This window comes from Pongo abelii, chromosome 12, assembly GCF_028885655.2.
Source record: "Pongo abelii isolate AG06213 chromosome 12, NHGRI_mPonAbe1-v2.0_pri, whole genome shotgun sequence".
Taxonomy (NCBI): Eukaryota; Metazoa; Chordata; class Mammalia; order Primates; family Hominidae; genus Pongo; species Pongo abelii.
The window spans coordinates 59,098,500-59,114,699 of record NC_071997.2 but is presented as its reverse complement, the minus strand read 5'-3'; the positions used below and the strand labels follow the sequence as shown (position 1 = coordinate 59,114,699).

General features: G+C 56.3%; 1 protein-coding gene across 1 annotated transcript; it reads right to left on the bottom strand.

Moving 5' to 3' along the window:
- Positions 1-608: 608 nt before the first annotated feature.
- FBXO41 (F-box protein 41) lies at positions 609-15,628 on the bottom strand. The gene is made up of 12 exons (XM_024242171.3): positions 14,692-15,628; positions 12,403-12,628; positions 11,840-11,913; positions 11,229-11,587; positions 10,231-10,472; positions 9,891-10,006; positions 9,623-9,775; positions 9,161-9,256; positions 6,695-6,813; positions 6,344-6,502; positions 5,140-5,255; positions 609-5,003 (listed from the first exon to the last, which is right to left on the bottom strand). The coding sequence occupies exons 1-12, from the start codon at positions 15,594-15,596 to the stop codon at positions 4,941-4,943; spliced, it is 2,628 nt and encodes an 875-aa protein (XP_024097939.1). The 5' UTR covers positions 15,597-15,628; the 3' UTR covers positions 609-4,940.
- Between the last annotated feature and the right edge of the window lie 572 nt (positions 15,629-16,200).

Here is a 16,200-nt window from a genome sequence, read left to right as displayed (position 1 = left end):
CAACCTGGTCTCCCACAGTCAAAGCCTGATTGGCTGGCCAGAGCCTCCTGAGGAGGCAGCCAAGCCAGGGAGGGGCTGGGCAGTGCCTGCTGCCCTGTTGTACTGGTGCTGGGTTTGTCCTTGAAGATAGTCTCTCCTAGCTGAGAGTCAGAAATGATGTATCTCAAGGCGTTTCCTCTGGATACACACACTGAAAGCAGGGTTGAGCGGTGGCAGGACAGTCACCCTAGGTGGCTTTTCTGCAGTCCTGAGGCAAGTTTTTGTTTCTGAGACGGGGCCTCACTCAGTTACCTAAGATGGAGTGTGCAGTGGTGTGATGTCAGCTCACTGTAACCTCCACTTCCCTGGCTCGATATCCTCCCACCTCAGCCTCCCAAGGAGCTGGCAATACAGGCACATGCCGAGCGAATTTTTCAATTTGTTTTGCAGAGACAGGGTTTCACCATGTTGCCCAGACTAGTCTCGAATTCCTGGGCTCAAGCGATTCTCCCGCCTCAGCCTCCCAAAGTGCTAGGATTACAGGTGTGAGCAACTGTGCCCGCTGGCAAGTCTTGCTAATACTGCATTCCACTGGGTTACCTGCCTCTGTGCACTGGAGCTGCAGAAAGACCATGATCACACAGATGACAAGTGTGGCCACATACCATTTACTTCTCTGGCGCAGATAGACCAGTTTCACCATCTTTTTTATTGGATACAGAGCCATAAATTCTCTGATGCCCATGTGAGTCCTTTTAAATACATACACTCAGGTACATTCAGCAAAGGGCATCTTACGGGTGACATGGAGCAAAGTGCTGGGATGGCGATGCCTGGGTGGGGCAGAGAAGTGTGGCCAGGGAAGGCCCCCTGGGGGCTGGAGGTACAGGCACCACTTCAGAAACAAAAATAAAACCAAAAATTGCTCTCCACCCCTCTGCCTATGCTTGGGGCTGGGGAAGTTACCCTCTCATGCTCAGGCCCGTTATAGCCTAGCTGTGTAGGAAGGCAGGGCCTAAGGGCCAGTTATGGAGGTCGCCCACCAGTGGTGCCCACTAGAACCAAGTCTGCTGGCATCAGCCACAGAGCAAGCCTGGGTCACCTCAGGCCTCTGCCCTGGATACAAGACCCTTGCCAGGGCAGAGCTGAGGCTGGCAAGCCCAAGGCCAAGCCTCCCTTGGGCCATGCTGGCAGTGGCAGAGGAGGCTTGGCCTCATGGTGGGGAGCCTGCCTGATTGTCAGGGCAGCCTTGGGACTGGCTGAGGTCCCAAGGGGTTGGGGAGGGAGTCGTTGCCTTAGCTGGCCCTGGTATTCTGATCTTTACCCAATCCTAAACCTTATCCTCAGGCAAGGGCTGCAGATGAACACTTGTCCAGGAATACATACATACACACAATACACAGCAATATATACAGAAATGCAGGCCGGGCACAAGGCTGGGTGAGAAAGCATGGCCACTGGGGTAGAGAGAAGGGCCAGGCCCACAGGGGAAGGAAGTTACACTCATCAGGGACTGACAGGCTGGGACAGGTCCCATGGGTTCGAGTTAACTTCTCTGGGCACTTGGGCCATACACCCACTCACCATCTCCTGTTTTTACCCCAAGTCCAACAGGAACTGGGACTTTGGCACCAATAGTCACTCTGGGAAGGCCTCCTTCAACTTAGCGCCTTAGAGGGATTAGGGCCCAGGTGACTACCCACCTGTGGCCCCAAAGATAAGAGACCAGGAGCAAGGAAATAGGCAGGACCCAAAGGCAAGGGATGGAGCCAAACCTTGGAGTAGCAGACCTTGGGAAGGAGGCCTTTTTTTTGTTTTTCCCTTTTGAGGCAATTCCTGAGGGGCTGGCTCAGACTCGAGTGTCACAGGACCAAGAAAACAGGAGCTGCCTTGATCCTTAGGTGGTCTCTCCTGGCTGGGGAAAGGCCGTGGTGCTGGGCAGGCCACCCACTCTTTATTCCCGCAGGGATGCATATAAGTGCATCTTCATTTCCTGCCGGTGCTGTGGGGAAGCAGCCTGAATAAAGCATGAAGTACTTAAGCCAAGTACATCAACCTCCCAGGTAGGTACTGGGGCCAGACTGGATGGCAGGGGGTGGTTGGAACACCAAGTGGCCACCCGCACTGGGCCTCTACACATACCTGGGGCCCCTGGAGCAGGGCTGCTTGCTCTCAGATATTCCTTTCTTGCATCTTACTGGGTATGAGATGTGGAGGGATCCCCTTTGGGTGGGTAAAGATGGATGAAGTGCTTCTAGGGATAGCCAGGCCCTCTGTCCCTGTTCCCATCCTCAGCCCTAGCTGTATGGTCACCAAAAAAATCAATGCATAGAGCCTCCCAGCAAGCAAAAGCTCCCTACTCAGCAGCAGGGCTCATCCCCGAGAGAACAAAAGAAAAGCGTCAAGGGGCTGGTGGGGCAGGGGCTGCAAAGCTGCCAGTGCTTGGGCATGCATGAAGGCTGGGGGCACAAGTCTGTCAGCCTCAGGGTGCGTGTGCAATGGGATACTCTGACTTCTCATTCTTGCTGCAAAGGATTGGGCCTGCTCACACACATCCTTCACACACAGCCAGAACAGGGTGGAGGACTGAAGGGCTTTCCTGGAAATAGCCAAACTCATGGGAAGTGGACGTCCCCCCAGGCAGAAGGGTATCTTGTTCACCCCTCTGTCTCTAGTGCTGGTGGTGCTCAGTACTGTTGCACTAATGAATGAATGAGTGAAACTACAACTAGCATCTGTCCTTTCAGCACCACCTTTCTCCCACCCTAGCTCACTACCCATACACCCCAACCTCCTTTCTAGGGCTAATGCCAGGCATTCTAGTGTGTACCACCCACAGAGAAGTTGCCTAGAGCCTTGTATTCAGGGATGGAAGGTACCTGGGGCAGAGAAAATCCTTCAGTTGGGCAGGCTCAAGCCAAGCAGAGCATCCCTTTGTGCTTTGTCCAGGAGACAGGGAAGGCAGCACCTCTGGTTCTGGGGTCACAGGGAGCAGGAGCTACAGGGTGCAGTTGGCAAGGCAGGACCAAGAAATCCAAGGCAGCCAGGCCCTTAGTGGACCTCCACCTCCCTTCCAGGCCTCTGGAGAAGAGGAAGGAAAGCTGTGCTGCTTTTTCCTGACCACTGAGGACAGGGCTGGTGCAGGGAGAAGCCAATGGAGCCAGCTGCTCTGGGGTAGGGGCAAGGGGTGCCACACACAGCCAAGGCTTTGTGCAGGACTGGGCAGGGAGTTGCCAGCATGACACCCTTGGTATTTTAGGTTTTCAAAGAGCAGGGACAGAACAAGCCACAGGAGGAAAAGTCAGCAATGATAGCAAGAGCTGGGACAGAGCTAGGGAGTGATGCCGTGGGAGCTGGGTGTGCTGCCGCACCCGTGGGGTCCCAGCTCTGGAGGACTCTTTACAAGGTAACCTAGGGCTGGGTCTTCATGTCCAAGCCAGGTTGTGTTAGGAAGTTGGGTCCCTGGGAAGGACTGGGTAACGAGGGGACCCCATTCCCAGCCAGGACCAGTAGCCTAATGGCTAGGGCTGGGAGCTGATCCTATCTAGGAGAGAAAGAAACCCTAAGATCGATCTAGTTTAGATGTTTGAAAGAACTTTCCAAATGAAAGTTGGCAGGACCCCTGGCCTCTGAGCCACTATGGGAGTTCTGAGAGGAGGAACTGGGGAGACCTCAGCCTTTGGAGCCTTGGTTCTGAGACCTGATCCTTTGGGGACTGCAAAGGCCAGTGAAAAGCGAATCCTGTGGCTTCTAAGTGGCTCCAGTTCAGGTCCAGCACTTCCCCTAGGCAGAAGACCCCAATGCAGCCCTCAGCCCACGGGGCCCGTGAAGACCGAGGAAGGGGGAGTGAGTCTATTGAGGATGCTCTTCCTCTTCCTTGACCCCTTGGGTCTGGCTCCCTGCCAAGGCCACATCTTCAAGCAAGCTAATTAGACAAGGAAGCAAAGCAAGCCACCCTCCTCCTGGCTTCTTCCACGGCCTCAGCACAGAGGGCGGCCCCGTGCCTCCCTCCCAGACAGCCTTGGTGACCCGAAGGCCATCGGGTTCCTGCCCAAGCACCTGGATTAGAAGGAAATTCCTTAAGGACAGGAACTACTTCTCACTGTGACAGGGCTGCCTGGGGCTGGGACCCTGACCCTCTGGAGGGTCCCTCAGGAATGAACGTAGGTATAGAAACGTGCGCCTTTCAGCTTTGAATTTAGGTCTGGTGTGTGGTGGGGTATGGGGTTGGGAGGAGGGGTCCTGTCTTATAGCAATAAATAAGTTTTCTCCCCCTGGCAATCCCCCACCTTGGAAGGGTGGTCTCATCCTGGGGAGAAGTTCTGGGTGACTGTTTCCTTTCCAAACCCACCCCCACTACCCCACTGTACTGCTGCCCCCAGCTTTTGGCTGACCACGTGCCCAGGCCCCTAGGTCTGGCTGTGGTATCCCCAGGAAATGTGGATCCAGAGCCTAGGCAGGCTGTCTGAAGGGGTGCCCCCAGAAGGCTGCAGCAGGGTTGGGGAGAAGAGCCCTCCTTGCCAAGTCTGAGCTGCCTTGTGGAGCCCCCATTGGCCTGGGGCCCCAGATGCTCCTGACCAGGAGGCTGGGCCTCAGGAAGGAGAGGCCAGCCAGAACAGCTGAGGAGCCACTGGGTGGTTATTGCAGATCCTCCAGGTGATGACACCAGGCGCTGGTGGTGACAGCTCCTCACTGGCTGGGCCAGAGGCTACTCCAGCTGGGGTAGGGTGGGGGTCGGAGGGCAGCTTCTGTCCAAGCCCCTGTACTGGGGAGGCAGTGCCCTGGGTCAGGCCTGTTGCTCTGCTGCTCCAGGAGGAGGACAGGAGACTTGTCGGTCCCCCTCCAGAAGCCAGGGATAACACTCAGCCTCCAAAGGTCTAGTCCAAACCAGGGTCCCTCCGAGGTCCAAAGAGAGTGCCCTGGTGTGGGGCTGGCAGGGGCCCTGCCGCCCCCTACCCGGGTTAGCAGCCGCCTTCCACCTTGATGTGCAGAATCTTAGAGAAGCCAGGCCTCCGTCGCAGAGCCTGCGGACCGAACCCTGGGTTAGTTCTCCCTCCGTGCCAGGCAGGTGGGGCCCTCCCGCCACACTCACCCAGGTCACCAGCCCCAGTCTAGGGATGCCACTTGGGGTCTTGGACAGCCTCAGAGCTGACCCCTCACCTGGAGTTTTGTCACCATGTCCTCAAACAGCTTCTGGGCCTCAGGGCTGCTGGGCTCTTTGAAATAATCCGCAATCCCAATCTGGACCACAATGGACTTGAGGTTCCGGCAGATGCCTGAGAAAAGGTGAGCAAAGTAGGGGCGTGTTTGGCCTGGGCTGTGGAGCTGCCTCCTCTCCTCTCACTAATTAATGAAATCAGACAATCAGGTGCCAGCTACCGGGAACACGACAGAGAGCAGACCCATGCCACCTGGGGGCTGGCGACCGGATGCGGGGAGAGGTAGATGGGGCTGGGGCACAGGAGAGGCTGCAGTGGCCTCTGGGAGGGTGAGTGGGCAGCCACCAGCTGTCCAAAGCCTCTAGGAACTTCCCTGACACAGGGGGCAGCTATACCATGGTCTGGGCATTTGGGGATGAATGACAAGGAACAGAGTGGCTGAGGTGAGGCTTGTGGATCTAGGCTGAAGCACAAAGGAGGGGGAGGTGGGGCAAATACTTGGGAACAGAGGGCTTAAGGGACTGGATATGGCGTGAAGTTGGGGGAGGAAGAGGAAGATCAGGCGACTGAGAAGGGCCTGGAGGTCATGATTCTGGAGGCTGAGCAGTTAGTTCTGGTGGTAAAGTCCAGGGCATCCCATGTGGCTGAAGGGGGAAGAAGGTCTTGGAAAGAGGATCGAGGCACCTTGGCGCAGTTGGCATGGGGTCCTCTCAGGAGCCAAAGGGTCCTGGCTGGTGGTCTCCTTGGGCAGGAGCAGCCCACACTGGGTGCCAGGTCCTCAGTGCAGGTGGAGTAGTGACTGAGAGTGGAGTGGGTGGTTTGAGAAAGGTGTGGAAGCCAAGGAGGTATGATCTGGAGTCCAGGGAGAGAGAAGTCTTCACCCTGAGAACTGTCCTTGGGGGGGCTTCCACATATCATCTCATTTAATCCTCTCACCCATCCTAGAAAGTCAGCTTAGAAGATGGGATACAGGACTCAGAGAGGTATAGTAACTTGTCCAACATCACTCAACTAGTAAGTAGCAGAGCCAGACCTGGGACCTAGGTCAGTCAAGCTCTAGAACCAGTGCTCTTAATCTGTCCCCCTGCCTCTGCCCTTGGCTGGAGACCCTGATCCATCTGCCCCAGTGATAGTTAGGCTACCTGCTGACAGAGCCCCATGGCAGGTGACAGTCGTACCCTGCCCCGCATTCCCCCAGTGCTCACTGTTGAAGTGCAGTAGGGCCTTAGGGGTGACGGGAGTCGCCGTGAGCACCAGCATCTCCAGTCCCTTCAGGCCTTCCCGGCAGACCTCTGCCGCCACCTCCTGGGTAATCTCTGACACATGGTCAAGCTCCAGGACCTGCAGCCGCATGCAGTTTCTCGCTAGGAAGAGGAAGAAGGGGGATCCTGCTGACACACTCCCCAGGTCACCCCTGCAGCCAGCACCCTGGCTACCACCCTGCCACCTGCCACCACCCAGGCTGCAGCCCCAAGCCCCTGTGGGATTTCACAGGGCAGCACTGCACCCATGCCTGCTTCCCACTACCCACCACCCCAGTCCAAGGAAAGACTCACCGAGTGATGCCAGGCCCTGCACCCCACAGCCGGCACCCCCGACCCCCAGGGCCCGCAGGTGGGGCCAACAGCGACCAATCATCTGCAGGCAGCGGTTACTGAAGCGCGTGGGCTGCTGGCTGGAGAATGGGAAGGGGGAGCAGTCAGGGAAGTCTCTGGATGCCTGATACCCCAGCATGCTCCTCCTGTGGGACCCCTCCCTGACTCAGGCAAGCGTTCCTCCAACAACCCAGCCGGTCAAGTCAGAGAACCGGGATCACCCCTGACTCCTCTGCCCTCATCTCATCCACCAAGTCCTGCAGATTCTGATTCCCAAGCACTCCTTTTTTTTTTTTTTTTTGAGACAGGGTCTCACTCTGTCACCCAGGCTGGAGTGCAGTGGTGCAATTTTGGCTCACTGCAACCTCTGCCTCCTGGGTTCAAGCAATTCTCCTGCCTCAGCCTCCCAAGTAGACAGGACTACAGGCACGTGCTACCATGCCCAGCTCATTTTCTTGTACTTTTAGTAGAGACAAGGTTTCACCATGTTGGCCAGGCTGGTCTCAAACTCCTGGCCTCAAGTGATCTGCTGCCTTGGCTTCCCAAAGTGCTGGGATTACAGGTGTGAGCCACTGAGCCTGGCCTTAAGTACTCTTGAACCCACAGTTCAGACCACCATTGGCATTCTCTGGGTTAGCACTAGTCTCCCTGCATCTCATCCTCCACACTGCAGATAGGGAGCCCCTCATTCCTACATCCACTCACTCTGCCATTCAGCAAGTGGTTATCAAGTCAACAACAACTGAGTTAGGCCCTGAGGGTGCAGTGGTGACAACATAGACATGGTCCCTACCCTCAAAGAGTGGACAGTCTCTTTGGTGGCAGAAGTGGTGGGGGGCATAGAACATTACCAGTCTTATCTTAATCCCTTTCTTTAAATCTAAAATCCCGCCAAATAGCTTCCAATACTTTCTAGATAAAATGCAAAAAACCTAAATTCCTTAGCAAGGCCCTTCCTGATTGCCCCAACTTTCCTTTCCATTCACACCAAATGCCATTTCCCTAAACACTTCATCCCTCAACATTTGTCCAGGCAACAAACATCTCTCTGGCATCTATTATGCATTTGGTACCAGGGATACAGAAATGGACATTCCTAGATTCTGCCTTGAGAACAATCCATCTAGTGGAGGAGATAGAAATATAAAGAAAATATTGCAAAGTAGGGCCAGGCGCGGTGGCTTATACCTGTAATCCCAGCACTTTGGGAGGCCGAGGCGGGCAGATCACCTGAAGTCAGGAGTTCGAGATCAGGCTGGCCAACATGGTGAAAGCCCATCTCTACTACAAATACAAAAATTAGCTGGGCATGGTGCCCATGCCTGTAGTCCCAGCTACTTGGGAGGCTGAGGTAGGAGGATCGCCTGAACCTGGGAGGTGGAGGTTACAATAAGCTGAGATCGCACCACTGCACTCCAGCCTGGGCAACAGAGCAAGACTCCGTCTCAAAAAAGAAAAAAAAAAAAGAAATTATTGCAAAGTAGATGACAGAGGGGTCAGGGCAAAATGCAGTGGGGATTGAGGCAGGGGAGCAGTGACACGCTCTACCCAGGGTGTTACAGAAGGCACACTGGATGACTGGGAGGAGCTGTTGTGTGGAGAGAGGCAAAATGTAGGGAGCAAAAGAGCCTGGTGTGTTAGAGGAACTCCAAACAGAGTGAGAAATGATTTCATAACCTGGATTCTCCAATGACCAGCTCTTTCATACACTGACCTCCCTGAACCACCTTTCATATGTCAAAGCTGGTGGTTTTTAGCTGGTGTTTACTGAACAATTACTGTGGACCCTGCAGGCTTTGTGTACCTGATCTCATTTGGGCGAGCAACAGCCCTAATAAAGTCCATAGTTCCTAATACCACCTTTACTTTGCAGTTTGAGAAACTAAGACATGATTGAGATTGCCAAGATGGCACTGCCAGTAAGCCAGGACATGACCCCAGGTCTGATTTTATTTATCTATTTATTTATTTATTTATTAGACAGAGTTTCCATCTTGTTGCCCAGGCTGGAGTGCAATGGCACGATCTCGGCTCACCATAACCTCTGCCTCCCAGGTTCAAGCGATTCTCCTGCCTTAGCCTCCCGAGTAGCTGGGATTACAGGCGTGCACCACCACGTTCGGCTAATTTTGTATTTTTAGTAGAGACAGGGTGTCTCCATGTTGGTCAGCCTGGTCTCGAACTCCAGACCTCAGGTGATCTGCGCGACTCGGCCTCTCAAAGTGCTGGGATTACAGGCGTGAGACACCGTGCTCAACCAACGAGGTCTGATTTTAAAGCCCTGCTCCTAATGCCTCAGTGGACAGATTAATGTGTGTGAATCTGTCCTAATAGCTTGTGGAATGGGCTCAGATCTGCTCAGTCCTCAGCCCCAGACCAGGCCCAACCGTGTCCCGCCTCCCATCCCCCAAACCTGCCAGGGCTCACCAGGGGTGAAGTGGCGCCACTTGAAGGGAGACGATCTCTCTGCAGCCTGCGCCCAGGGCCCAAATGACCTCGTGGCCCACGGGGTCTGTGGCACTCCTGTGAAAAGACAAAGCTGCTGATCAGGCAGCAGGGTGGCTTATACTGGTAATCCCAACACTTTGGGAGGTCAAGGCCAAGGTTGGGGATCGCCTGAGCCCAGGAGTTCTAGACTAGCTTGGGCAATGTGGCGAGACCCCATCTCTATTTAAAAAAAAAAAAAGAAAGGAAGAAAAAATATACAAGACAAAGCTGGAGTCACCCACTCTGGTGGCCTCTGCTCTTGCCAAGGCTTCCTTCTCTTCAGCCATAGAGCTCTCGGATCCCTTTGCTTGAGAACCCTGGGGGAGGCTATGCAGCGCCTAGGGATCCCGTAGGACCCTGGGCCTAGAGGGAATAGGCCATGCTTCTAGTCGGTTGACCCACCTGTACGTGACAGCCTGCAGGGCACGGCAGTAGCAGCTGGCCAGCCAGAGCGAGCGGTCGGTGAGGATGTTTGGACAGTGGGAGATGCGCAGGATCAGCAGGTTCCCCCCAGCTGCCTTCAGCAGGGACTCCAGCCCAGCTTCCAGGCAGCCCCTGGGGATGACCAAGAGGTCAGAGAGCTGGCCACCTCCTCCTCTGGGAAACATCCTTACTTAATTCCAGGTCTATGGCCCAACGGCACCCACCACCCATCCATCGCAGGCCTCACCGGGTGCTCCGGGCATACTCCTCCTTGCTCTCCTTCTTTCCCCGCTGCCGGGGCTTCAAGTTCTGCAGCGTCAGAGAGTGGGCCTGGGTGCACCACTGAGCCAGCATTGCCAGGAACTGCCGGGGAGGGAAAGGGTATTTGGAGATGAAGGGGTCTGAACTTGGTTGGCTGGAGGTGGGCCAGCCCCAGGATAGAAGGCCCCATGAGAGCATTTCAGGGAAGCCAGGTTGGCGCTACAGTGTTGTAAGGGTTGCAAGGACCAGACCTCAAGGGGCCAGATTCTACGCAGGGGGAAAGGTGGGTTCACAGCAGGGCACAGAAGGCAGGCAGGAGCAGGTACCTTGGAGCAGACACGGGCATTCTCAAGCAGCACCCTTGTCCAGACTGCGGGGTGGCGGGCCACGAAGCGCCAGTCCCGGCAGACCTCGGCAGCATGCAGCAGTGTGCGCGTGTCCAGGTAGGTGAAGATGCAGAAGAGGGCAGCTCGCATCTTCAGGATCTCCGGGCTGATGACCTCATTGGAGCGTGAGGGGCTGCCCCGCTCTGCTCGCCGACCCCGCCCACTGCCTCCCTCGGGGCGGGCTGCAGAATACCAGGGGTTCAAAAGTGAGTGTGGAGGGTCAAGGCTGGTGTGGGGATGTGTGTGGGGAGCTGGGGCAGGGTAGGAGCTCCAGAGGAATGGACATGCTGTGGTACCAGGGCCTAGGGAAGAAGGAAAAGGGGCCTCTGCATCCCTGTCCTTTGCGGTACCCCATCTCCAGTTTTACAAATTACAAAAAGGCATCCCTTGTGTAAACTTCCTTTTTAAGGTTATATATCATTCAAACTCACCCCCTACAAGAGGGGAGTGATTTGGAGAGTGAAAGGGGTTGGGGGTGGTGGTGCTGGAGTATAAACCGGGCCTCTGGAAACAGAAGGCAGGCATGCAGCTGCCCAGAAGATGGGGTGTGGCTACACCCCTGACCCTAGCCCTCTCACCTCCCAAACCACCCACATATGTGCGGTGCCGTCTGTGAATATGGTGGGGGGCCTCTCCCCCACTGCACCAGGCGCATCAGAGTTTGGAGGCAACACTCAACTGCTCTCCTGTAAATGCTGATGAGCCCACCAGGTGAATGGACCCCCCTGCCCCCCGGATGTGGCATCCTTGTGCAACAGACAATCTGAGTACACTTGTGCCACTGCAGCCCTGCCCTGTCACAAGAGTTCCTGCCCCAGGCTTGAAGGGCGCTATGTAGGAGGTGTGGGCAAGTCTGGGGAAAGGGGAGGGGGGTGCAGGAGCCCAGGAGATTCACTGCTTCAGACCTGTGTCCCCCTGCTCACCCTTCCGGGACCTACCTGAAAGCCGGCAGCTGCTCAATGGCCCAGCCATAGCAGGCCCGGGGCGGGGTGCATCCAACGGGCCCTCAGCCTCCGACTCAGTGGTTCGGGAGCCAACGTCGGAGACATCACCCTCTTCCCCCTCAGTGCTGTGTCGGCGGGGTCTGCGCTGCCAGTTCTGGATGGCCTGGCGCCGCAGGCCTGAGCTGCGAGGGGGCTGGGACCGCTCTGAGCCCCCGTTGGCAGCCTGGGCCCGTGTGCCCAAGCCCCCAGGGCCACTGTCCTCAGGGGCCCCCTCCTCTGGCCTGGGCAACTCCAGACTGTCACTGTCATAGCAGCCTGAGCTCTGGGATGCGGCTGGCACACGGCTGGAGGCCCTGGGGCAGGGTGGACCACACAGTAAGGGGTGAGAGGCACCAGGCCTGCCCAAACTCCCCATCCTGCCCCTACCATCAGCCAAGGGCAACCCACCCGCCCTGCTTTCGAAAAGCCCCTTCTGGGTATGGAAAGGCAGACACATGTGACCCAGGAAGGGTAGGGGCAGGAGGATGACACAAGCCCCAGACAGGCCAGCGGATCTTTCCAGGGTGAGGGTGGGCTGCATGGGTTGGGCTGGGCCCAAGGCTTACCCTGTGCTGGGAGAGGAGCCATGCCGTGACACTGCATATGTGTTAGGCACGGCCGGGCCCGCGTGGTGTTCTCGCTGTGGGCCCCCAGAGCAGGAGGTAAAGGAGAGGGGCGGAGGAGGCAAGAGGATGAGCAGGAATAGCAGGGGAAACAGGGCAAAAGATGGAGAGGAGATGGGGGAGAGGAGAGAGAAGGGAAAATAGTTGGGAAAGATGGACAAATGGACAGACAGACAGCCCAGAGAGGCAGGCTCACCAGCCCCTCCCCACACCCACCCAACACCCCGGACCCCAGCTTGTGATTCCTGGACTCTCATTTGCAGGGATGGGCAGAGATAGCCCCTGAGGGCTGGGGCCACTGAATCACATCTCACTACAGCCTCGGGGGCTGGCACTGGCACTCCTGCCCAATCGGAGGGGCTCCCATGTTCCTGGCATCTGCTCGTGGGGTAAAAGCCAAAGAAGGGGCGAATGCGGCATCATGGGGAGATGTGCAGCCACGTGAAAGGTGAGGTTGTGGGGGGCCAGGTGTGCAGGTAGAGGAGGGAAGGCAGGTGGGCACTCACCATTCTGCCTGGGCCCCGGGCATTGGGGCCGGCACCACCGCCCCCACCTCCACGGCCCAGGCTGGCGCTGGGCGTGCTGCCACAGCTGCTGCTGATGACCTGCAGCTGCCGCTCGGCACGGTCAGCCCGCTCAAGGAGCTCCTCAATGAACTGCTGCAGCCGCAGCTTGGCGCTGGCCTCCCGTGCCGCCGTCTCCTTCAGGAACTGGTCGATCTGCACCACCTCCCTGGGCCCAGAGAAGTCTCTTACCCCAGAGCCTCAGCCTGCCTGCCCACCCACCCTCTGGAGGAGAGCCTGGCCAGTGCAGGGAGACACCAGCACAGCTGCCTGCGGTGTCTGCTTATGGTCACATGGGTTCCTGCAGAACAGGCCTAGCACACGGCCCCGCATGATGACACATACAGAAATGCATGCATGCACTCCAAGCCACACACTCACACCCCACCCACCCGGCCCCAGACCCTGCTCTCCACAGAAATACTACACACCCTGCTCTCCACAGAAATAATCAGGCATACTCAGTCCCACACAACCCCAGGTACACATACATCCCCACACACATGTACCCCATGTACATCCATATGCCATAACCAGATACATCTCTCTCATACAGAAACAGACATGTTCAGTCACATGTGCATGTCCTTCAATATCCAGCATCCCAACACAGAACACTCCTAGGCACACACTTAGAGCCACCAGCCATGTCACATATCCCCACACAGAGGCCCATTACACAGCCCTAGGCACAGCCTCACACATTCATGTTCGTGTAGTCACATCATGTGCCAGCTTGGGCATGTGCTCACATGTGAGACACGCGAAGAACCATGGAGGCACAGTACCACCAACATAGTCAAACATACTTGCAGGAACCTTCAAAAATACACACTAAGTCACATCAACCCACAGAGGAATACACTTAAATGTGGAAGCATACTGATAGTTTGCACCAACTTGTAGGAGCTGCGTGAACACATGGTACACTCAGAATCATGTGCGTACTTACTCTCAAATGCATTTCCGGTTGTTTGTGCGTCCATTCAACATTTATTGAACACCCTCTAGGTGCCAGGCACTGTTCTAGGTATTGGGGAAATAGCAGTGAACAACTCCTGCCTTTATGGAGTTTATATCACAATGGGGACACATAAATAACATCTATATACAAATGCTCCTTGGCTTACAATGGGGATACATCCCCCTCAGCCTATTGTAAGTTGAAAATATCATCAGTCAAAAATGCATTTAATGCACTTAACCTACTGAACATCAGTGCTTAGCCTGGCTTGCCTTAAATGTGCTCAGAGCACTTATATTAGCCTACAGTTGGATGAAGTCACTGAACACTAAGTCTATTTTATTAAAAAAAGTGTTGATCTCATGTAATTTGTTGAATACCGTACTGAAAAAAACAGTATGGTTGTACATACTATTTTTCATTTTCATACAGTATGGTTTCTACTGACTGCGTGATGCTTTTGTAGCATCAGAAAATCAAAAAATTGTGTCAAACCATTGTAAGTCAGGGGCCATCTGTAGTTCATAATCCTACATTTAAAGACCAGAGAAATGAAGAAGATTGAGACAGACAGAAGGAAATCCCAAGAGTGTCCTGGAAGCCAAGTGAAGAAGGCATGTCAGGGATCAGCTATGTCAAATGCCACCAATGAGCCAAGTAAGACGATGGCTAGGCCTTAGCAACAAGAAGGTCACTGGTGACATGGGGACCCTGGTAGAGGTGGGGACCCTGGTAGAGGTGGAAACCCGATCAGCCTGGGTTCAAGAGAGAAAGTGAGGAAAGAAATTGGAGATGAGAAGTATAAACAAATACAAGGAGTTTTCTGTAAGAAGGAGAGAAAAGGGGCAGTAGCTTAAGGGGAAGGGGGTTATGGCAGATGGGAGAAATGACATGTCTATATGCTTTTAGAAATATGCAGAAACAGAAAATCTGATGATGGAAAAGGGAGGGGGAGAGTTGAGCTGTATCTTTGGGTAGGCAAAAGAGAAGAGGATCTGGTGCCAAAATAAAGGGGTTGGCTTGTCTAGGACAGAGAACGAGAAAGGCAGACTTCACAAAGAGGCACAGGGTCACACTGCTATGTCCTCACAGTACCAAACACACATCATGATGACACTCTTGGCCCCACATGCATGCTGCTGGCCACAGATCCTCTATTACAAAGCCATGGCCACATACAGACACACTCAGGCACGCCCACGGTGGTGGTGGTGGCACAGTGACCTGCACAGGCACAACCACCCACAGGGCCCCGAGGGTCTACTCACTGCTGCTTGCGGCTCAGCTCCTGTTCCTTGTGCACCAGGTCCTGCTTGAGTGAGGCCAGCAGCTCTACGCTCACGTCCACCTGGCGGGAGAGCTCAGACGCGCGCTCCTCCAGCTCCTCCTTCTCGCGCCCGAGCCTCGCACTCTCCTGCCGCGCAGTCTCCAGTTCGGCCGCCTTGCGCTCCAGCTCGGCCTGCAGCCGGCCCACCTGGCCCGCGATCTTCTGCTCCACCTCCTCGCTCAGCCGCTCCAGCCGCCGGTCCACCTCCAGCTTCTCCAGCGCGCGGATCTTGAGGCGCGCCAGGCCCTCTTCGTAGGCCACATCAGCGGGTGAGGGGGAAGCGGGCGAAGCGGAGGCAGGCCCGGGGCAAGGGCCGGGGCCGGGGCCAGGCGGCGGCGTCGAGCACGCCGAGGACGCCACTGACTTGCGGGCGAACAGCTCCCCTAGCGGGATTTCGATCTCGCGCAGCGCATAGCGCGCTGCGGCGGCGGGCACGAGGCCCGGCTCTGCCAACTCCTCGCAGGGCAGGCTAGCGGGCACCAGGTCGCCGGGGAAGTGGGCGAGGGGCGCGTGGTGATGGTGGTGGTGCAGCAGGTGCGGCGCCGCGGGCGACGGCCCGGCCGCCTGCTCCTTGCCCTGGAAGGAAGTGCTCTCGAAGACCTCTCGCCGGGCGCCGGGCACGGCCAGCAGGGCGGCGGGCTCGGGAGCCAGCGGGAAGCCCGAGGCGGCCGCTGCGGCGGCCGCGGCGGCGGCGGCGCCGTCGCAGATGCTGTTGGTCTTGGAGAGGATGTAGAGCGTCTCGTAGGTGTGGCTGTATTCCAGGTGCGCGCGCAGCGACGACAGGCTCCGGAAGCGCTTGTGCTCCCCGCAGCGGGGGCAGCGGTACGGCAGGTCCAGCGAGGCCATGGCCCCGCCGCCCCCGCGGCACGCGGGCTCCACCGCGGCCGCCCCGCCGGTCAGCCGGGCGCGCTCATGGGGGACCGCGGGCGAGGCCCCCTGCGGGGTCAGGAAGGCTCAGGGCGCCCGCGGCCTGGGGCGAGGAGGCTGGAAGAGACGCGATGAGTCTTAGGAAGAGGGTATCGCTGCTCCCACCCTGGCTGCCAGCCCGGAGCCCGCATCCCCCAGCCATGAGGAAATCAGCATTGAGGGGCAAGGGGAGACCTCCCAGAGGAGGCTGGCCTGCTCTGGCACCTGTGCGAGGGCCTGTATATGTTCAAGAGAGAGCGAGAGAATGAGATAATCTGTTTTTAAAGGGGCAGGCGCGTAATCACTTTTATTTATAATGGTTCCAACCTGGAAACGACCCAAGTGCCCATCAATGGTAGAAAGGTTAAACTGTAGCATATTCATGATGGAATCTACCCAGCAATAAGAAAAGAAACTATTGGTACACAGTGACATGGATGAGTCCATCCAATATTATGTTGCATGAAAGAAGCCAGACCAAAGAGTGCATGCTGTAGAATTCCAGGGAGATGGAGTTCAAGAACAGACACAATTGATGATGAAG